The following is a 24,237-nucleotide window of genomic DNA, read 5'->3' on the forward strand; positions in this document are numbered from 1 at the left end:
ATTTTTCTTCAGTGTTTTGTAGTTTTCATTGTAGAGATCTTTTACCTCTTTGGTTAGATTGATACCCAAGTATTTTATTGTTTTTGAGGCTATAGCAAATGGAGTTGTTTTCCTCATTTCCCTTTCAGCTGTTTCATCGCTTGCGTATAAAAATGCTGTAGATTTATGCATGTTGATTTTATAGCCTGCTATTTTGCTGAATTCATTGATGAGGTCTAGTAGTTTTCTGGAGGAGGTTTTTGGATCCTCTAAATATAGAATCATGTCATCCGCAAATAGTGACAGCTTAAGTTCCTCTTTTCCTATTCATATCCCTTTAATTTCTTTAGTCTGTCTAATTGCTCTGGCTAGAGTTTCGAAGACAATGTTGAATAGAAGTGGTGAAAGAGGACATCCCTGTCTTGTTCCTGTTTTTAAAGGGAATGGTTTCAGTTTTTCTCCATTAAGAATGCTGTTGGCCATGGGCTTAGCATAAATAGCCTTTACAATGTTCAGGTATGTTCCTACTATCCCTATTTTTTCTAGTGTTTCCAGCATGAAGGGATGTTGTATATTGTCAAATGCTTTTTCTGCGTCAATTGAAATAACCATATGATTCTTATCCTTAAGTCTATTGAAATGATGGATTACATTTATTGATTTACGGATGTTAAACCATCCTTGCATTCCAGGAATGAACCCCACTTAATCGTGGTGCACAATTTTCTTAATATGTTTTTGGATACAGTTTGCCAATATTTTGTTAAGGATCATAGCATCTGTATTCATCAAGGATATTGGTCTAAAATTTTCTTTCCTTGATGTGTCTTTTCCTGGTTTGGGTATGAGGGTGATATTAGCTTCATAGAATGAGTTCGGTAGGGTACCCTCCTTTTCTATTTCCTGGAATACTTTGAGAAGTATTGGAATGAGTTCTTCTTTGAAGGTCTTGTAGAACTCGGCTAAGAATCCATCTGGTTCTGGGCTTTTCTTGGATGGTAGATTTTTAATGGCTTCTTCTATTTCATTGCTTGATATTGATCTGTTTAAATTGTGTATGTCCTCCTGGTTCAGTTTGGGAGGAGCATATGTCTCTAGAAATTTGTCAGTGTCTTCGGTAGTTTCTATTTTGTTGGAATACAGATTTTCAAAGTAGCTTCTCATTATGTTCTGTATCTCAGTGGTGTCTGTTGTGATATTTCCTTTTGTATCATGTATTTTAGTAATTTGAGTCTTCTCTCTCCTTCTCTTTGTTAGTGTGGCTAAGGGTTTATCTATTTTGTTTACTTTCTCAAAGAACCAACTTTTTGTTATGTCAATTTTTTGAATAGTTTCTTTTGTTTCAATTTCATTGATTTCAGCTCTGATTTTAATTATTTCCTGTCTTCTACTACTTTTGCTGTTATTCTGTTCTTTTTCTAGGGCTTTGAGCTGTAATGTTAGGTCATTTAATTGTTGACTTTTCATTCTTTTCTGGAATGCGCTCCATGCAATGAATTTTCCTCTTAGTACCACTTTCATAGTGTCCCAGAGATTTTGATATGTTGTATCATCATTCTCATTGACCTCTAAGAATTCTTTAATCTCCTCCCTGATGTTTTTTGTTATCCATGTTTCATTCAATAGCATATTATTTAGTCTCCAAGTGTTGGAGTAATTTCCTTTTTTTACTTTGTCATTGATTTCTACTCTCAGTCCATTATGATCTGATAGAACACAAGGTAGTATCTCTATTTTTTTGCATTTCCTAAGGGCTGCTTTGTGGCATAACATATGGTCTATTTTCGAGAAGGTTCCATGTGCTGCTGAGAAGAAAGTGTATCCGCTCGTTGATGGATGGAATATTCTATATATGTCTATTAAGTCTAGGTTATTGATTGTGTTATTGAGTTCTATGGTTTCTTTGGTTGGATTTTGTTTGGAAGATCTATCTAGTGGTGACAGCGGTGCGTTAAAGTCGCCCAGAATTATTGTGTTGTGGTCTATGTGATTCTTGAAATTGAGAAGGATTTGTTTGATGTACAGGGATGCACCATTGTTTGGGGCATAAATATTTACTATTGTTATGTCTTCCTGATTTATGTTTCCCTTAAGCAGTATGAAATGTCCTTCTTTATCCCTTCTGACTAACTTTGGCTTGAAGTCCACTTTATCTGATATAAGGATGGAAACCCCCGCTTTTTTACTGAGTCCATGTGCGTGGTACGTTTTTTCCCATCCTTTCACCTTTAGTCTGTGGATGTCTTTTTCTATGAGATGAGTCTCTTGCAGGCAGCATATTGTTGGGTCTTTCTTTTTAATCCATTCTGCCAGTCTATGTCTTTTGATTGATGAGTTTAGGCCATTAACGTTCAGGGTTATTATTGAGAAATGATTTGTATTCTCAGTCATTTGGCTTATTTTTGGTTTTTAAGTTGGCTTGGTTTCTCCTTTGAATGGTTTTTCTCTAAGGTAGTTCCTCCCTTTGCTGACCTACATTGTTGTTGTTCATTTCCTCCTCATGGAATATTTTGTTGAGAACATTCTCTAGTGCAGGCTTTCTATTTGTAAATTCTTTTAACTTTTGTTTATCATGGAAGGATTTTATTTCATCTTCAAATCTGAAGGTTAGTTTTGCTGGGTATAGGATTCTTGGTTGGCAACCATGTTCTTTCAGAGCTTGAAATATGTTGGTCCAGGCCCTTCTAGCTTTTAGAGTCTGGGTTGAGAAGTCGGCTGGTATCCGTATTGGTCTCCCCCTATATGTAATCTGATGCTTTTCTCTCGTGGCCTTCAAAATCCTATCTTTATTTTGAATGTTAGGCATTTTCATTATAATGTGCCTTGGTGTGGATCTGTTGTGATTCTGTGCATTTGGTGTTCTGTAAGCCTCTTGTATTTGATTTTCCATTTCATTCTTCAGGTGTGGGAAATTTTCTGATATTATTTCATTGAATAGGTTGTTCATTCCTTTGGTTTGTATCTCTGTGCCTTCCTCAATCCCAATAATTCTTAAATTTGGTCTTTTCATGATGTCCCATAGTTCTTGGAGATTCTGTTCATGATTTCTTACCATCTTCTCTGTTTGGGTGACTTTATTTTCAAGATTCAATATTTTGTCTTCATTGTCTGAGGTTCTATCTTCCAAGTGGTCTAGTCTGTTGGTGATGCTTTCCATTGAGTTTTTTATTTGGTTTATTGTCTCCTTCATTTCAAGGATTTCCGTTTGGTTTTTTTTTTTTTTTTGAGAATCTCTATCTCTTTGTTGAAATGATCTTTTGCTTCCTGCAGGTGCTCTTTCAGCTTATTGATGTTATCATTCATTGCCTGCATTTGCTCTCTTATCTCATCCTTTGCTTTGCCGAATCATCTTCATCATGTATAATCTGAAGTCCTTTTCTGACATTTCTTCTAACATACTGTCATTGGATTCTATTACTATAGAATCTAGATTTGTTTGGATCATTTTCTTCTCTTGTTTTTTCATGTTGTTCATGTATCTTCCCCTCTAGCACTGCAGATCTGGGGTATTGCAGATTTCCCCCTATAGGCTTATAGTGGCCCTGTAGGTTTCCTAAACCCTTTCTTTAAGGGGAGATCAATATTAGCAGTGCCCAAATCAGACACTATGCAATTCTAGACCAAATAGCCCCAATGGGGACAATAACATCATGTAAATAAGGGAGAAAGCAACTCTGAGGGAACAGGTCAACAGAAGGAAAAGAAAGCAAGAAACATAAAGAAATAAAAACAAATATTTTTTTTAAAAGGAGAAAAAAGAAAATCTATTGTATAATAGTCATATACTAATGAAACCTCCAAGTGTTCAGTAGCCTGATGTATAAGAGGTACCTGACAATGAGCTTCAAAGCCTCCAGCAGGTGTCTCAGGATGGGATTTGTCCCACCCGAAGATCGGAGCTACGGCTTCCAGGATTATCCAAGATGGCTGCTCTGGCTTCCAAATGTGTTGGCATATGGGGAGCTGCAGTTCAGGGGTGGACGTGGTCAGCCTGAGGTCCTGGAGACAGGATGCAGTTGGTCCGGCAATGGTCCTGGAGGTCGGGTGTGTTTGGTGTGGTTGTGGGATCCAGGAGGCTGGGTGCAATCAGTTGGTCTGGGTTCCCGGTGATAGGGCACAGTCAATTGGTCTTGGGGTCCCGGCGGCAGGGAGCAGTCAGTTGATGTGAGGGCCCCAGAGGCAGGGAGTGTACGGTTGGGCTGAGGGATCCTGGAGACGGGACTCAGTCAGTCCGGCCAGGGGTCCTACAGGGCCTGGCTGTTGTCTCAAAATGGCGGCAACCACATGTAATCAAACTTGCAGGTACTGTAACAGTGAACTTCCAGGCAGCAGCAGGCAGCTGGTTCTCCACTGGTGGTCTGCAGTCAATCTGCTGGCAGCTGTCGGACGATTGGGAGGTGAACCTCGAGTGTTGGGTGATGGATAGGGGTAAGGCAGGCGATGGACAGGCGAGAGGCAGGCAAATGGCGGATGATAGACGCCTGACAGTGAGCAATCTGCTCTCAAAAAAGGCTTCGATTTGCTGGCAGACTGCAGGTGATCACAGCAGACAAATGGGGTAAAGAGCAGGGGATGGATAAGCAGCAAATACTGCCTCACTGAGAAACAGATATCCTCTGCTTGAATCCAGCATTGTGGAGCGACAAGGAACGCAGCCTCCCTCCAGACCGCCATCTTGGATCCTCCCCGTGAATTTCACCTTTATAAAGTACCAACTAAAAACAAATAAAAGAAAGACCAGTAGCATACAGGAAGGGGGAACGGGGAATGGGGGGAGGAAGAGGAAGTACCGGGGGACTAAAATGGAGCAAATTATATTCCATGCATGTGTGATTATTTAAAAATGAACCCCACTATTATGTGTAACTATAATACACTAATAAAACATTTAAAAAAATAGAGTATAACCAGGTTGGCAAATTTTTCCTGTAAAGGTTCAGCAAGTAGGTATTTTGGCCTTTGAGAGCCGTCACAAGTGTCTCGTCACAGATACTTAGCTGTTGAATACTGGAGTAGCCATAGACAGTACCTAAAGAAATGAGTTTGACAGTGTTTACTGGAATAGCAGTAGGCTATAGTTGACTGATTCCTGGTATGTGACAGTCCATAGTATTTCCCAGAGCACATTATTTCCCTGTTAAACACTACATTCTGCCACCTTGTACGTTGTGTCCTTCTTATAGAATTGTGACTTTTTTTGTCTACCTTGCATGCAAACAATTGAATTTGTTAAATTTTCATTTGATAAGGTACCTATTCTATTAAGATTAGAATATAGTCATGGTTGCTTAATAATAAGAGATGTGTTCTGAGAAATATGTTGTTAGGTAATTTGGGTATTGTGTGAAATTATAGGTATTTATACAGGTTAAGATGACTATAATAGAGAGTACACTCCTATGTATGATCTGTCAAAATGTATAAATGCATTTGGCTGTCATGTACAAATTAGAACATAAAAAATCAATTAAAAAAGACTACAATATCACTAGACTATATAATCTTATGGGGCCAGCCATGTATATGCCATTAGTTGTTAACTAAAATATCTTTATGATTCATACATTACATTGTGATTCATATTTTATTTTCCATTTAAAATATGGAAAGATGCAGAAGAGAATTACACATTTTATTATGCAATTTTTTTAGATAAAAATACAAATTGAATCCTATTTCAGCGTATTTCCATAGAGGGAAAAACTAGCATTTCTTTAGGCCTGAAATACAAATTATTTTCTGCACTTAATATTTGAATAAAAAAATCTTGGATAGCAAAATAATTATAACCGTTTTCTGGTATTTCGTGATGTGTTTGTGTAAGGATTACACTGGAGAATATACTTGAAGTTTGCCAGGGATTATAGGTAAAGGTGTAAAGCAGCAGTTCTCAAAGTGTGACCTGTAGATCCCTGGGTGTTCCTGAGATCCTTTCAGTGGGTACATAAGATCAAACTATTTTCATAATATTAATAATTTGTTCTTCTCATGTTGACTTTCATTTTGGTGCTAGAGATCAAACCTAGGGCCTTGCAAATGCTAAACAAGCACTCTGTCACTGACCCACATCACCAAGCCCCTCATCTTGCCATCTTTTTTGCTCCTGCTGAAAAGGCAGTGGTGGGTAAGAACAGTGATGCACAAGGCAGTGCGTCATTCTGTACCAGTAATCATGATATTCACCATCAAGCACAGTTTCGTTTTGCTTTTCTTTTAAAGCCATTTTCCAAGCCCTGTATGGTGACACCTATAATTTCAGCAACTTGGGAGGTTGAGACAGGAGGATCATGAGTTTGAGGCCAGCCTTATCAACTTAGTGAAGCCTTAAGCAACTTTGTGAGGCCCTGTCTCAAAAAACAAAAAGGACTTGGGGATGTGGCTTAGTGATAAAGCTCCGCTGTTTTCAATCCCCAGTACTAATAAATAAATAAATAAGCAGGCCAGTTTCACTGAGAATGTTTTTGATGAAGCAGTAAGTTTGTTTTGTTAATTCTCGGCCTTGAGCACACCTTTTTTATGATAAAATGGAAAGTTCCCACAAAGACTTCTGTATATGCCAAGGAACCATTGATCACCTTAAGAACCTTGAGAGAAACATTTGTGTAATCCCTCGAGATGGTGACTGAGCTAGGTATATCTGCATCTATATATATTGGAGGCAGGGGTTAGACACCATTTTTAGTGAAATGACTGGGGGACAGTCTAGTCAGACTTGTGTATTTGGCAGTTACTTTCAGAAATGAATGAAGTATGCTTGTCACTTCAAGGGGAAAAAAGCAATTGTTGCCAGTGGTAAAATTTGAGTTCTCAAGTGAAAATTAGGATTTTGGAAAATTTAAATCCACTATCATGAACCAAGGGAACCATATTAACAAATGTGATTTTTCAGATATTGTATAATGAAAAGTGACAGCATCTGGAAGAGCTGAATAATTCAGTGAGCCATTTGCTTCCAGGTTACCAAGCACAATGTTATGGAATCATTCCTGGGTAAAAGATAAAGTACAGAATAGTTCAGTGGATTTTAATGTAATATAATTTTTAAAAATCCAGTGATACGGTTTCATATTTCATCTTTAAGAAATTATACCATGTCAGATTTTAGTGTGGTATCAAAGAAGAATATCTTTAGTTAGTTAAAAAGGCTATTAAAAGACTTTTTCCAGCTGCCCATATGTCTAAGGCCAGATTTTTTTCCTCGTGAAGTTCAGCCTGAGCAACATGTGACAACAGGGTGAATATAGAAGCAAGTATGAGAATCTAGCTATATTTCATTTGAATAAGACATTAAAGAAGTTTGCAGAAGGACTGGGGTTATGGCTCAGTGGTAGAGCACTTGCCTAGCATGTATGAGGCACTGGGTTCGATTCTCAGTACTGCATATAAATAAATAATAAATAAATAAATAAGGTCCATTGAAAGTTTAAAAAATAAATACAAATAAAGATATTGTGTCCATCTAAAACTAAAAATTTTTAAAAAGTTTGCAGAAATATAAAAGAATAATCTCCCCTTGTCTCACTAATTTTTAAAAATATGGTAATTTTTCCTTTAAAATATTATGTTAATAGTCTTATTGTTAATAAGTTAATAAATATCTTTACATTTTCTTAATTTGAACCCCCCCCCCCCCCCGGTACTGAGGATTGAACCCAGGGGTGCTTAACTACTGAGCCACATCCTCAGCCCTTTTTTATATTTTATTTAGAGACAGAATCTTGCTGAATTTCTTAGGGCCTCACTATGTTCCTGAGACCGGCTTGAACTCGCCATCCTCCTGCCTCAGCCTCCTGAGCCACTGGGATTACAGGCATGTGCCACTGCGCCCAGCTAATTTGAAATTTTATCACTAACTATAAAAAAGCTCTTAGGGGTCTCAGTTGTTCCACAACCAAAAAGTTTGAGAAGTGCTGGTCGAAGGCAATATCTGTGCAGGGTTGAAGTAGTAGTAACTTGGTTTGTTGAGTGGACAACAATGCCTTCATTGTATAGCTGGAAGACTGACACATAGAACATGTTATAGAATAGTACTTTCTTTGTCTGAATTTGGCATGATTTTTTAACAGGATATGTTTTATAAGCACTTGCTGGTAAAACAGCTAGAAATAGATGTTTGACTGTAGAGGTACTAAAATCTAGCCTGGTTCTAAAAATTTTAGGGTGTAGAGTATAGTCTTGAATATGAGAGGACTTTCTGATAGCTTTTTGTCTTTTTTCTATTAAGGTAAAGTCTTGGGGGGAATGTAGTAAAAAATTGGTGGTTTTCATAATGACCACATAAAATACTTCAGCAGTCAGCCTATACTAATACATCACTTGACAAAGTCTTCAAGTCTGTTTAAAGTACTTTTGGCTAATTGATTTTGGTATGTCTGTAATGCATGTATTTAGTTTCTTTTTACATTTCAGTAAGAATTCCTTTATTTCAGAAAATAGCTTTGTTCCTGTCTTTAATGTACAATCAGAGTCTCTGAGAGTAGAGAACCTCAGTAGGAGCATATGAAGAATGGCACGTTTCTGTTGATGCTTTGGTAGACTCTCGAGTGTAAGATAGGGAGAGGCTGTGAAATAAAATTATTGGGCTTTATTTTAACCCTAGACTTGGACAGATTGCTTACCCATTTCCTTAGACTACCTTCGTTTCCCTCCCCACCTACCCCATCTTAGTCTTACCCCAGAGCTCAGACTCCAGACCCCAGATCCTGATTGCTGTAGTAAAAGTCCTAAAATTTGTGAGTACTTCTAAAGTGCTAATGACTCTTACTTCAATTATTTGTGTGAACAAAGAGAATAGAGACATATACAGGATGGGCCCTCTTGCCCCATCTTTAACAGCAGGAAAACCCTTAGACATTTTTTTAAACAGCTATTTTTATGAACCTGTAGAGTTTTTTTTTTTTTTTTTTTAATTTGAACCTACTCCAGGAGACCAAGATTATATCCAGTATCAGACAAAGCAAACTATTTGGTATTGGGGGGGCGGGGGGGCTTATAGGTTAGACTATTTGGCTGACCAAAAAAACAAAGTTTTAAAGGTACCGAATAGAAGAATTTTCCATGAGTTGACTAAATCAACCAGATACTTTCCCCCCATATTCATCTGTCTCTGCTGGTGTAATAGGGAATTTACATAAGCAATTTTAAATCTGAAAATATTGGATGATTTTTTAAAAATACCAGTTTTCAGTAGCACAGAAACAATGTCATCTTCTTGGTGCTGATTTAATGAGTGACCAGAAAAATGAAAGAGAAGGTATATCTGGTGGCATTTTTGGTAGATTTTTGGAAGAAAATCAAGCATAAAAACTTGGACCCTTGAAAATAAAAAGTAGTTGGACCTTCAATTCATCAGGGCCAGAAGATAATTTATATAGATACTGCTAGTTATGGTATAATTAAAGCTAGGAACACACACCTCTTGACTCCAAATTTGATGAAGGCAGTTTGGGAGACTCTGGAGTTAGGCTGCCTACATTCAGAACTGCACCTGGCTCCAGATCTTCAAAAATCAGAAGGGTAATTTAATTATAGAGGCCCACAATTCTCTAAACTCATAACTGTGAAAACTCAGTAGTTTTTTAATAATTCATTTTGAACAAAACCTGACCTAAATTTATAAGGCATAGATCTTTGTGTTTAGTGTGAATATTTATGTTTCATTACAGAAATACTAATAATGTGATTACAGATTACTGCTCTAGAGCCCATAGTGGGGTGTTTTCTTTGTAAAATCCTAAAATGATTTTTTTTTTTAATTCTTAAACACATCAAGGTTGGTTGTTTGGATAAGGGATTTTAGTGGTGTAGTATTTCCCTTGTAGAATGGTCTAAGAATTAAATGCTCAATAAAATGTTAGGTATTTTTGGCGTTATCACCAATAAATCTCTGGAATCCCAATTTTGAAATATAAAATGACTGTCTTTCAGTGTATATGTCAGTGCTGTCTGCTAGAAATTTTTGCAGTGATGGCAGTGTTCTTCTCCTGACTCTCCAGTACAGTAACCACTCACTGTTGAACAACTGAAATATGTCTATTGCAAATGAAGGACTGAATTTTTCATTTTATTTATTTATTTTTTTTTTAAATATTTATTCAGTTGTTGATGGACCTTTATTTATTTATTTTTTTATTTATATATGGTGCTGAGAATCGAACCCAGTGCCTTACATATGGGAGGCAAGTAGTCTGCCACTGAGCCATAACCCCAGCCCGATTTTATTTAATTTAAATAGCTACGTGAGGCTGATAACTGCAGTGTTGGACAACACAACTCTGTATAATTCACTTGAGTTCATATTCTATTCAGACTTCAGTTTTACTATTTTTGTAATTATCTCCTCTGCTATATAAGATACAACCTGACCCAGCAAATTACTGTTAGCTAAGACATTTAATGTAGGGGAAGTATTTGTGTTTCTAAGTACCTTCTAGGCTTAGTATCAGCTAATAGTTTCATCTGTCTCAGAGCTTTTAAAAGACTAAATAGGAAAGCATGCATATGTATTTCTGCTTAAACTTCATTCACTTGAGCAACGTCTAAAGAAATCAGCTTGGGTGATTCAGAAAATATAGTGCATTGATGCCAAGAAGTCCCTAAACTTAGAGAATTTAAGTATCCAAAAGTTCCCTGGTAATAGGGGAAAATAAACGCATCATCGTGAAATTGTAGGATAGCAGAATGTTTGTGCTAACATTCACATTTGTCAAGCATTTGTTATTTTCTAGGAATGATTTCTGTGCACACTTAAAATGTGAAATGTAAAGTATTAGTGTTTTCATGGTTCCTTTAGGCTAGATAGAAGTTATTCGAGTACATCTGCCAAAATTGCAAAACGTATTTCTTTGTAATGCTGTTTTCAGAAAAGACATGAACATTAAATAGCATGGTGTGTATGCAGTATTTTCCTGTGAGATCCCATGGTTTACCTGTGACAAAAGATTGCTTAAAATGTTCCTGTTTTCATTAAATCTCAAATCACCTAAAAAGAGAAGCATAGCTAAAGCCATCCATTTATTTCTATTACCCTCCTAATTCAAAAAGTTCAGGTCAAATAGGATGAACAAGTGTGAATGGTTGGGAAATACTGCTATAGTTCATAACTCAGAAAATGTGAATATCAGGACAGGGTAAAAGTTGTGTTCATTAAAACTGGAAGATTTAATTTAAAACAAAGGAGGGTTTCCGAACTGTGAAGTTTTCTGGGTCTTATTTTGCAGCAAAGGGACAGGAAGGCAAGGTACAAGGCAACAGGAAAAAGATATGCCTGGAAGTGACTTGGAAGGCTGAGTGAGGCAGGAGGACCTCAATTTAGAGGCCAGCATGGACAATTTACTGAAACCTTGTCTCCCCAGTTGTTTTTCTTTAAAAGGGGGTTAGGGACGTACCTATTAGTGATTCCAGTGTAAACTGAGACTTTTCTATGTGCATTTGGTAGATATTTTGATACTTTTAAAATTGAGAATGGATATTATAAACACATTGTATATCATAAAGAGGTAGGATTTTTACATAGATATCCTATGACATTCCTATGATATAGGAATCCTATGACACAGAATGTGATATTAACTAATAATAGCTGTGAACTTACCAATTTATTCCTCATGTTGAACTAGCAAATCTCATTTTAATCATGTTATTTTGCTAGTGTTAATTTGCATGTAGTTTTCATCTTAAAGCTCCTTGAAGACTTGATGCATATAACTTAATTTTTTTCCTCTTTATTTCTCTAGGGCCTATTCCCTGGTGGATTCCAGTCAAGTGTCTACGTTTCTGATATCCATTCTTCTTATAGTCTATGGTAGTTTCAGGTAAGATGTTCTCAAAATGGGGTTGATTTCAACTGGATGTGGAAGAAGCATTTTTCTAAAAGTGCTGGCACCAAAACTTAACTCTTCTATGAAGGGAAACAAGATTTTAGCAGAATTCATTAGAACAGGATAATGTTAATATTTGTTCTTTAGTTGGTGCTGTTAAACACTTGGTTTTGCTTATGACTTCAGCATATTAATGCGAACATGCAAAATCTAATTGCTTAAAATTATGAAAACAACTGACCTAAGAGCACTCACTGTTGGGAAGGTTATGAAGAGAGTTCTTGACAGTGATTCTAGAGTCTCAAAGGGGAAAAAAATTAACTGGAAGGACGATGCACCATACAAAAAAACTGCTAGAGTTTCATGTAATAAATAAGTGATAAAGAAAACCATGTTTTTTTCCTAACCTAAAAAGCATAGTCAGAAAGCTTTTAGACAACTTAGAAGGAGTAGGGAAACCAAAATAAAACTATATCCAAGAAGCTCATGAAATTTTTTACCTCACCCTAAAATGCCTTTAAATAAGTAAATTATATCCTTGGGAAGTTTTACGTAACATTTTTCTTAATACAAAAGTATTGACATAGGTTGAGACATGAAATTACTGATGGACTTTTTTGACCCACAATTCATAGGGTCCAACCTACTTTTATTAAGAGTTGTGCATGGTAGAATTTCCAAGTATTCTCCCTGCTCACTTCATGAATCCTGAGACCAAATCCTGGTGAAATTCTCATTTAGCAAGCAGCCATAAGAATAGGAAGAAAACTCAAGAAACTAGACTCTCATCTTTCCACTCTTTAGTTGAGAGAAACTTTAGTGGTTGTATAATTCAAATAGTTTTGTGACTGACACACTTACTTGAGAAATTTTAAGTTGGGAACCTCAAGGGTAATGAGGATGATCAATTAAATAGGCCTGAGGATTTTGAACTCTCCAGTATTATATCTGAATTTTAATGAATACTTTATAAAATCATAGACTTGGAGTATTTACCTCAACACTGAGTAAAAAAGAAAAATACTGTTGTAATAAACTGATTAAAGTTTTAATCACTGTTGAAAGCTCTATTCATAACCACTCTTTGGAAGCATTAATCAAGCCAAAACAGTTTAGAACTTTATCAGTGTGATCTTGATTTTTTTTTTTATATCTCTACCCTATTTTGTATATTTTCCCCAGTGAGTATATTATATATCAACATTTCAAAATACTGCTGTTTAGAACAAAAGATCTGTAGATTCACAACCCTAATGTGACTTTCATTGTGTAAATTGCCTTATGTTTGACATATACCTATATAATATGTACATTTTCAGAATCTAAATTTATTATATTCTGATTCTTTGACCTAAGATATATTTTCTGTAGTCATCTTCATACAAGCATTTAATTTGGTATTTCTTTGTGTTAGTATCTTTTTCTTTTTTCTTTTTTTTCTCAAGAAACTTTTCCTCTTTATTGAAACATAAAACACATTTACAGCATGCAGGTTAACTTAAAATTATATGGTATCTTCCCAAACCAATTATCTTTGCATGTTTTTCAAGCACTGAAAATAAACCAACATACTCCACAGCTATGTAGACTCAGACTCTCTTCTGTCACCTCATGTCAAATTCAGAGTCACAATACAAATTGAGAGTTATGCACAGTAGTTAATTTTCTTAAGCAGATAATTTAATTGATCATCATGAATGTCACTTATATTTCATTGAGTTTCTCTACCGAACCATTACTCAATACCATTCAGAATGATGTTAATATACCCAGTCAAAAACAAAGAGGACTGCAAATTGAAATATGTCAGGAGTCTAGATATTCAGACATTTCCATTTGTGAAAAATAAATGCTTTATTTAATGACCTACCATAGCAAAAAAACACTTCACTGAAAACAATTTTTATGAAACTCCTGATATACTTATGAAAGTTTGAAATTATAAATAGAAAAGATGTATAACTATCTTACTCCACTCTTGTTGGACATATGGGTTGTTAAAAGTAACCATCTTCATATGTGTTTTTCACTTTGGTTGAATTATATGCTTAAGATAGATATCCAAAAGTTGACATAATTCACCAGAGTATGGATAGACTCTTAGTACATGTTGCTGTATTGTTTTCCAGATGATTAAACCAATTTAGCATTTGTCAAGTTTTAAATAAAATTTTGTGTGATCAGTGTAACATAGGATTGTATCTTAGGGATGGAAAGGATTTCTTTGGTGTACCTCGCTATTTACAAAAGAGGAAACTGAAACCCAAGAAGATGATGTAACTTGACAGAGATGACACAATTAGTTGATAATAAAGTCTGAATTGGAACAGTTCTCAAGGCTTAAGGTCCTGGTCCCTTATGTCTTCTTTACTTAAATATAATGCATTTTCTGCAAAAAGTAAATAATGATACCTTTAAGTATACATTTAAATTGAACTCATAGAATAAGTTGGTGTTTTCTCTCTTCTGTTTTCTAGAACAGATTGTGTGAAATTGTTGTTATTTAAATATTTGATAGAATTGACTGGCAAAGCCATATAAACCTAGGCTTTTCTTTGTGAGAGATGTGTATGTGAGATACAGATAATTGTAGGTGTATATATATTTCTGTGTATGTACATATATACATACATACTGAAATTTTATTGGTATATATGTGTATATGTATTTATATACAAAATATATATATGTTTGTGTGTGTGTGTGTGTGTATAAGTATATATATATAAAATTTCAGTATTTGGAGTTGAATCCAGGTGTGTTCTACCACTGAGCTACATCCCTAGCCTTTTTTGTTTGTTTGTTTGTTTGTTTATTTATTTATTTATTTTTGAGACAGAGTCCTGCTAAGTTGCCAAGATTAAACTCAAACTTTGTAGTCCTCCTTTCTCAGCCTCCCAGGTTGCTGTCGTTGCAGGCATATAATACTGACCCCAGCTTTTTTTTTTCTTTTTCTTTTATAATTGTGGTAAACAAAATATGATATGTAAAATGTACCATTTAAACTTTTGTAAATGTGAAGTTAAGTGGCAGGTGAGGGCTTTCTTTAGCACCTGCTGTATTGAACATCTTTTTATTATAGCCATTCTAGTAGGGTGTAAAGTGATCTTTTACAGTGTTTTGATGGAATTTCCCTGAGGTAGTGATGTTGCAAGAGGTTGAGAATCTTTTTCTCACTGACCATTTGTTTTCTTCTTTGGTAAAATGTTCATTTAAAAACTCTCACAGACCTATGATTTGAAAGTGTTTTCCCATTCTCTGGCTTGCCTTTTCATTTTCTTAATGATTTAAAAAAAAAATTTTTTTTGCCATTGTAGATGGACAACGTGCCTTTATTTTATGTTTATTTTTATGCAGTGCTAAGGATCGAACCCAGTGCCTCACACATGCTAGGCAAGCGCTCTGCCACTGAGCTATGGCCCCAACCATTAATGATGTTTCTTAAGGTCAAACTTTTTTTTTTTTTTAAACTCTAACTTGTTTGTCCTCTTGTTTTCTCTTTTTTCTTTTACAAAACAGCGGAAAGAAAAATGCAGGAGGGCGATGAGACAGGATGGGGTACACTCAGAAGGGACCAAGGTGACAGGGGCGCAGCTGTTGCTGCCTGGACAGTCCTCTGCAGACTGGCCCTGGGGGGTGTCTAGCATCTTGGGAGAACAGCAACCAGCCCTGGAGGGGGCAGAGAGGAGGGGTTGGATGGGAAGACGACGTCCCCAGTTGGCAGCAGCACCGTTCCTCTGGTGGCCACCCTGGCGGTGGGCCGGGTGGGAAGCACTGGTGGCTCCACAACTGGAGGCTGGTCTCCAAAGCAGGGGCCCACGGGGCAGACTCAGGGGAGGGGCAGGAGGGGCGTGTGCTCCTGGGCTCCCTCCCAGGATGGGCATCCAGGCGGCAAGGGCGGTCAGGATGCTTCCCTGCTTGTCAGCCAGTCAGATTCCTGAGGAAGGCCTCCAGCTGGTCCTCATCTTTGCTGACGAACTTGTCCACCACGTCCCCATTCTTGATGGCCAGCACAGGAGACACAGCTGACACTTCATACTCGATGGTCAGGTCTGTGTGGTCATCAATGTCCACCTTGGCCATCACCACCTTCCCATGCTGCTTGGCCACCATCTTTTCTAACCGTGGCCCCAGGATCTTGCAGGGGCCACACCACTGTGCATGGAAATCCACAACCACTGGTGTCTCACTGTTGTTAACTCAGTCTTGAAAGTCAGGTCCATCCTGAACGTTAAAGGTTGTTGAACAGACTCTGGTGCTGTATATTGTCTGGGCTGGACTGGGTGTTACTGTCAGGCTACCAGAACAGCACTTTGGGGTCTGCAGGGCCTTGGAGGTGAGGGGTGCCCACCGACCCTGAAGGAGCTTCCTGGAGATGATGAAGGCCAGGAACCTCCTCAGGAGAAGTCACTGAGCCATCTCCCGGTAGCTCGAGCGGAGGGATGCACAGCCCTGGCCCTCCACGCCCGTCAAGGGCACACCTGTTGTCACTTCCTCAGGGGAGGGCCTTTTCTCAAGCTCAAACATTTTTAATTTTGATCAAGTCCAATTTCTCCTATTTCTTATTTTATGGATCATACCTTTGGTTTTTTACCAAAGAACTCTTTGCCTAATCTCCAGGCACAAAAATTTTCTACTAAGAAATTTTGTCATTTTGCTATATTATATTTAAGATTATGATTCTTTGTGAATTAATATTTGTGCATGTCATTACCTACAGATCTAAATTCAGCTTCATGAATGTAGCTATCTAGTTGTTGAAGCACCACTTGTTACAAAGATTATCCTTTGCACCATTGAATTGACTTGGCATTGTCAAAAATCGTTTTACTAAAAAAGTAAGGATTAGTCACTAGACTTCCCATTCCTGTTGTTAGTCCTATGTATCTCCTCTTATCTAGTATCATAGTGTCTTGATTGCTGTAGCTTTTATAGTAGGTGTTGAAACTGAGTAGTGTAAAGCTGACTACTATGAATCCTTTTTTTTTTTTTTTTCCCTTTTCCTTTTAATGAATTTTAGGTTTAGCTGATTACTTTCTACCAAAACAAACAAACCTTGCTGGTACTTTGCTAGGCATTGTGGATCTGTAGATCAGTAATTAGGCGAAAATTGCTGTTTTAATAATACTGAGTCTTTCAGTTCATGGACTTGAATTCATCTAGATTTTTAATTTCTCTTCGTAGTTTTGTAATGTTCATTGTACAAGGCTTGCATTATTTTTGTTAAGTTTATTCCCATTTTATTCTTTTGTTTAGGTTTTTATGTGGTACTGGTAATGAAACCCAGGGCCCCATGCTTGCTAGGCAAGCACCCTACCACTGAGCTACATCCCCAGCCCCATGATCTTATTTTTGATGGAATTTTTTCCTTGATTTCATTTTTGGATTGTTTGTTGCTGAGAACATAGAACTGCCATTGCTTTTTGTATGTTAATCTTGTATACTATTGGCTTGAAAAACTTATTAATGCTGGTAAGTTTTTTTTTGTGTTGGACTCCTTAGGAATTTTTGTATCAGGAGTATGTGGTCTACAAATAAAGACAGCTCTGCTCATTTCTTTCAAATTTGAAAGCCTTTAATTCCTCCCACCACCCCTCATTGTATAAGCTATAGCTTTTTCAGTAGTGTTGCATAGAAGTGACAAGGACACACAACTTCGCTTGCCTTGTTCCTGATGTTGAGTGGAAAGCATTTCCCATTAAGTATGGTGTTAACAGATTATTTTTCTTAAGTGTCTCTTATCAAGTTGAGGAAGTTTCCTCCTATTTTTTTGGAGAGTTGTTTTCATGAATGTGTGTTGGATGTTGTTACATGTTTTTTATGCATCTATTGAGATGACCATGTGGGTTTTGTCCTTATTCAATTAATATGGAACATTTATAGATTATTGAATCAACCTTGCCTTCCTGCAATAAATGCTGCTAGGTCATAGTATGTAATCTTTATTTTTACATGGTGCTGCATTTGGTTTTCTGGCATTTTTGTTAAAAGATTTTATGTGTCTGTAGTGATGAGGGATATTAGTATATAGTTTTCTTGTTATATCTTATAGTTTTGGAATCAGGGTAATATTGGCTTCATGGAGTAAGTTAAGGAAATAGAGTAAATCTGTTTTCTGGAAAATATTGTATAGAATTACATTTTTTAAAAAATAATTGATAGAATTCACTAGTGAAACCATGTAAAGCTTGGCTTTTCTTTGTTGGTTGTGTTTTGGTTTGGCTTGGTTTTCCTTGGCTCACAGTTTTGTTCCTGTTCTTATGATTTTATTGAGATACACAGTACATACCAAAAAGTTCACTCGTTTAAACTAATACAGTTCAGTTTTTAGTATATTTACAAAGTTGTACACTCATCATGTATAATCCAATTTTAGACATTAACATCATCTCATTATCCCCATTCCTTTCCCCCCAGCAACCAGTAGTCCACTTTGTCTCTGCAGACTTGCCTATCTTGAACATTTCATAAGTGGAATATTACATATTGTAACCTTTTGTGACTGGTTGCTTTCAACTTGGCATGCTTATGTAAGTGTCAGAATATGTTATTTATGTGTATTTCATTTCTTTTTATTGCTTAATAGTACTCTTGCTTGTGTTCTACCTTAGAGCTATTTTTAATTCTGTGATTTTATTTTTTAATATTTTGTTTTAATTGTAGGTGGACAAAATACCTTTATTTTTACATGGTGCTGGCATATTAGGCGAGTGCTCTGCCCCTAAGCCACAACCCCAGCCCAATTCTGTGATTTTATGTACATACATTTTTATGGACAAGTTTTCATTTCTTTCAGGAAAATTGCTAAGTCACGTGGTAACTCCTGTGTTTAACATTATGGGAAGCACTAACGTTTGCCAAAGTAGTTACGCCATTTCACATCTCCGGCAGCTACATATGAAGATTTCAGTTTCTCCAAATCCACACCAACACTTGTTACTTTCTTTTTGACCTTAATTGTAATCCTCCCTGCCCAATGCTGGGGCTCAAACCCAGAAGCACTACCACTGAGCTACATCCCCAGCCCTTTTTTTTTTTTTTTTTTGTGAAATCTTGAGACAGAGTTTCACTAAGTGGCCCAGGCTGGCCTCAAACTTGTGATCCCTACTGCTTCAGCTTCTCAAGTAACTAGTATTACATACAGGTGTGTACCATGTCCAGCTATGACTTCATTTAATTTCTAATGGTAGGTAGTGATGTTCCTTCTTTCATTTTTAAAATTTTAATCATTTATGTCTTTGTTGTCTTTGTCTAGCTAAAGGCTTATCAGTTTTGTTGATCACTTCAAAGAAGCAGCTTTTGTTTTCACTGATTTTTTTTCTTTTTTTCTATTTTGTTTTCATTGATTATTAATATTTTTATTCCCTTCCTTCTGCTTATTTTGGATTTTACTTGTACTTGTTTTTCTAATTCCTTAAGATAGAAACTCAAGTTATTAATTTTGAACAGAGTATAAATTTCCCTGTTACCTTAACTGTGTAATGGATTTTGATACATTCGCCAATTCTTCACTGAGCTTTGTAAGGCTTCCTATATACTTAAAGCTCACTTCTGTCTCTTCTTATTCTTTCCAAATGATTGGTTGGGGTCATATATATATATATATATATATATATATATATATATATATAATTAATCATAATCAGCATTCCCCTGAAGGGTTTGACAGATCGACAGGAGGGTGTTAACAGAGAAACAACTAACCAAATGGAAAAATGAAAATAATAGAATGGGACAAACTATTACAATCAAACTGACCCAAGAATTACAAGGTGAATCTGGTTTGGAATTTCTTAGCTTGACTGGCAAGACACTTGGTGTTCTGTCCATTTAGAGTCACAGAAAAAGAAACAACAGGCTTGAAATAGATCCAGAAAGAAATCAAAAGAAAAATATGCTTTATGCAAATATGAAAGTAGTTGAGTGTTTCTTAGCTTGTAACTAAAGATACTTGATCTTCTGTCCCAGCAGGAATCACGGACAAAGAAATAACAGGTTTAAAATAGATCCAAATGAAAGGTGTACTTCATGCTTGTTCGCATTGCCTTCTCTCCTTGACTCTCTCTCCCCCTCCCTTTCTTTTCCCCCTCCCACATACCTTGTCTCCCTTAACACCCTCTATATATTTATTTATAAGCTATTATATTACAGAATGATAGGACTTTTATAACTGCAGCATAAATACAACTTTTTTTTAAGGAAAGCATCTACCTTTGCATTCTTTAATAGTAAGGAGAATTTATTTGTTTATACTCTAAACTGCACTTTATATACTTTTACTGCCCTTCATACTAAATCTTTAGACCTCATGGTCAGGTCCAAGCTGTTCACTAATGTCATGATGTTCTGATGGTGCGTAATGTGTTTATTGTCTTTTGAGCTGCTCTTTGTCATTTCATAATCTATCAGGTATAAGAAGCATTATATTCAAGAATCTCAATTTGTTAGATGATGTAGGGAATGATTATATACATGATAATGTATGTGAACAAGTTCTTTATATATTTTATATTTAACAGTTTCATCAGTATATTTAAAAATGTTCAACTTAAAAAACCTGTAAGTATTCTAGGAACACACATTTAACTTAAAACTAAGTTCAACCTTGTAATGTTTACCTTGACCTAGTGAATTCTCCCCTTTATGATGTCTACTTCCACTATTAGGGTTAGCCAAAAAATATGGTATTCTTAAAATATCGATATCAAAAAACTTAAGTGTGCCCTTTTCTCCAATATTTCTAGTACACTTAGTTATCAGAATTAAAATGGATGAACATGTACAACTTGGAACAAATTAATGTGTTTTCACCTCCATTTTGCTTGCTGAAATTGTTCATTTTTCTTCTGCCCTGTTAAAAAAGATTTCAGATCATTTACTAAGTTTTACAAGCTGTGAAGAGATAAGTTAAATTAACATGGGGCTAAGGAAAAGAATGGGTAGAGTCAAGATAGAGCCAAAAAATACACCTAAAAACACATGCCCATACTGTTACTATTGGTGTTTCACAAATACCATCTTAAACTTTCTAGCAACCAACTTTAAGAAGAAATATAAAACTTCCAGTGCCCCTCAGTAAAAAAGAGGCTGCACCAGTTGTGCAGGTGAACTGCATCTGTTTTTGGTCTTTAGGTAAACATTTATCTCAAACACCCACATAAAGAGGCCACATATAGTAGGCATTCGAGTAAATGTCTGTTGAATGAATTGTAGTATCCTTTAATATAAGCTGGTAGCATTGGACAAAAATGTATTTCAGCAAAAGCAATTTTGTCAAAATTGGAGGTGTACGGCAAGTAGTAGGAAGTTGTAGTCCTGATGATTAGCTTACTGTTACATATGTCCTGAGATTATACTTCATAATATCTGGAGAAGTGAATGAGTTGTTAATTCTTCAACTGGCTATTCCTGAATGTTGACCTCTTAATAAATATGAACAGCAAGCAGTCTGGACATGTACTCTGTTGCCTGCTGAATATAGACCTGGAAACATTGTTCATAGCACATTTAAAGCATGTGTTTCAGGTTTAACCAACCTCATAAAAATACACCGAGGACAGCTACATCCACAGATTTCAACCACCTAATTATTTCTTTGCCCATTCTTCTTTATTTTCTTTCCTTAATAACCCTTTTTCAGATATGGTTCAAGGTAGAATTGATCCTCCTGTTTTGTCCACTGCTCTTTAGACCTCATGGTCATGTCCAGTACTCTTTGAAATGTGAAACATCCTATCATTACAAACGTTCTCAAGAAACCTTCTTAATGGCTTATTTTACATCCTCTTCCTTATATTTTGTATTATCTTGCATTAATCCCAGTTGAATCCTGCAGCATTAAAATACTGTTTTTGAATAGCATGCAACCCCTGACCTAACACTATAGCAGGAAGCCTGCTCATCACTTTGGACCAGTAGTTAATTCTTGACAGAGGTTATATGTATCAATAATTGGAAATTTGTTTGTTTTATAACTTGACCCACAACTACTTTTGTTCAGTCATAGCAAATGATAGGAAAAACAAATATGCCGTAATTTGGATGGATCTTTTTTCTTACAGTGTTAAATGATTATCTGTGGTGAAACTGCTGTAACTCAACTCCTTCTTTTGGTCATTTAATTATTAATTTTAGTAACCCAGACTTGTTTGTTAAGCATATAACCAGGGTGCAATCTGGATGGAATGTGTAGTAATCACATTATGATGTATTGTCATATTATATGTCATTGTAGAGCAATAATAAAATTATGGTGAGGTGGGCAAGGAGGATGATGAGTAATCATCTATGAAGATAGAACAAACTGTTCCAGGTCCAGTCAAGCAGTTTGATGTCTGTAGAGTTAATAAATTACCAAGTAAGTTGGGATAAAGACCTGTAATAAAATTGGTCCTGAAGAAGCTGGGACTGTAGCTCAGTGGCAGAGTGCTTTGCTAGCATGTGTGAGGCACTGGATTTGATCCTTAGCACCACATAAAAATAAATAAAATAAAGGCATCATGTCCATCTACAACTACAAAACAAAAATTAAAAAAAAAAAAAAAAAAAAAGGTCCTGAAGACAGTCTTCTGCAAGGATGTTATTTAAACAACTTAAATTAGCTGTCAACTGTTAGTGTCAACTGTCAACTGTTAATGACCAGGCATCTGCTAAACCCAGGCCCAGTGATCTTATTTTATAAAGCCAGAAGATTTGACTCTTCCCAGCTTCAACTAATACACTGAACCCCACTTTATTATTTAGCCAGATGTCTGTTTTGGGCAGTGATGACCCGTATTTACTTCTAATGATCAGACAAGGCTTAATTTAAGCTTGTTCGGTGATGAGAAATTCAAAGTCAGCTTCCAGTTACTTAAAGGCCAGTAAGAAGAATGCTCTCTTGCCCCATAACACTTCATTGTCCTGCGTAAGGCTTTCTTGTCTCTGTAGTTGTTCTTATCAACTAGGTTAAAAGAAAGTGGACCAGCTAAAACAGGTTTTAAGTTAAGCACAATCACCTAGTACTGAAAAGGGGGAAACCCTTGCCTCAGAATAGCCAAGGTAGAGTTTTTAATAGCCCTCAGGTAATAATTTGAATTGGAGCTATATAACCCTTCAGCCTAGGCTACATTGCCCTTACCAATCAGTTTCATTAGAGGGTGTATAACAGCTGTGCCTTGGATAAAAACAGAGATGACTGGCAACTTTCCAGTCCATAATATCAATATAATACCAACAGGAAGAATAGGGGAAGCTAATGATCTGTAATAGGTAGCCCCCAGAGTAGAGCTGTGCATAAAGAATCCTGTATCATCACCAGAGTCCGAGAAGCAGAGTAGGCATAACAAGTGTAGTCATTATTGTTATTCCATTCACAAGTGAATTTGAAAAATTCAGTTTAAATTAATACTTGTCTTTCCAAAGGGAAGAAGCAGTCCTCATGTCCATTGACTCCAGACACGCTCCCATAAATGAATCACCAGTCCTAGACTTCATTTTCCACAGATGTTTAGCTCTGCTTTGAGAACACATGAAATAGTTTCAAAGGCCATAGAAATGAAACCGTGTACTGAAAACTACCACAGGTGTCTTGGCAGGAGAAATATATGCAAAACATATATTTGGAACTGAATAATTGACAGGAGGGGCTGAGTTGTGGCTCAGTAGTAGAGTGCTTGCTGAGCACATGTGAGGCCCTGAGTTCAAGCCTCAGCACTACATAAAATAAAGAATATAAAGGTATTGTGTCCATCTACAACAACAAAAAAATGTTAAAAAAATTGACAGGAAATTTTTTTTTTTTTTCTAGCCCGTCACTGTAACAGTTCTAGGGCTAACTGAGATAGAAGCAGTTGTTGTATTTTTATGCCCTGCCAAAGTGTCTTCCTCTGATGGGTAGAGAAATATAAGACTTCAAATATATATGAGAAGATGAATATTCTAAAATCCAAAACCGTTTTTTATCATCATTATTTTAAAACCCCAGGAAAGCTAACACATCAGAGTCCTGATTGTGTTTTAGTAGAGTTCTGTTAACTGTGTTTGTACCATGGTTTAGGTAGTTGACCGTATCTACCAAAATTCCTCCTTTAGTCCTTTTGGAGAACTGTCATCTATTTGGGCTGCCTTCCAGTAGAACAGTTTGCTAAATAACTAGTCGATTTATTGAGGGACCAGTGTAATGCATACCTAACCAGTGAGTCTGTATTCTGTAGTCTTTTTTTTTTTTTTTTTTTTTTGAGACAAGTTCTTCCCAAGTTGCCCAGGCTGATCTCAAACTTAAACTCATGATCCTCCTGCCTCAGCCTCCCCAAGTACCTGGGGGTTCCACCAGGCCTGGCTCAGGTCATCCTCTAATTAAAGACATGTCAGCTGGGGCTTCTTCAATACCTGTAACAAATAAAAAGAGTTTTACCATGTACATGAAACCAAGTGGCAGATAAAGTCAGGCTGTAAGAGT

The 24,237-nt window shown here is 36.4% G+C and overlaps 1 protein-coding gene and 1 pseudogene across 3 annotated transcripts in view; one reads left to right on the top strand and one right to left on the bottom strand.

Moving 5' to 3' along the window:
- The window catches only part of SPPL3 (signal peptide peptidase like 3), a 120,413-nt gene that overhangs the window by 70,778 nt on the left and 25,398 nt on the right, over positions 1 to 24,237 (top strand). For both annotated transcript variants that reach the window (XM_079151399.1, XM_079151398.1), the window contains one exon: positions 11,715 to 11,792. In XM_079151399.1, coding sequence (XP_079007525.1) covers positions 11,715 to 11,792 — 78 coding nt within the window. The remainder of the gene's footprint in view (positions 1 to 11,714; positions 11,793 to 24,237) is intronic.
- Positions 15,276 to 16,202, bottom strand: LOC306668914 (thioredoxin, mitochondrial-like; annotated as a pseudogene). The gene has a single exon. The product of its transcript is annotated as a thioredoxin, mitochondrial-like (transcript).

Source organism: Sciurus vulgaris (assembly GCF_902686455.1).
Source record: "Sciurus vulgaris genome assembly, chromosome: 8".
NCBI lineage: Eukaryota > Metazoa > Chordata > Mammalia > Rodentia > Sciuridae > Sciurus > Sciurus vulgaris.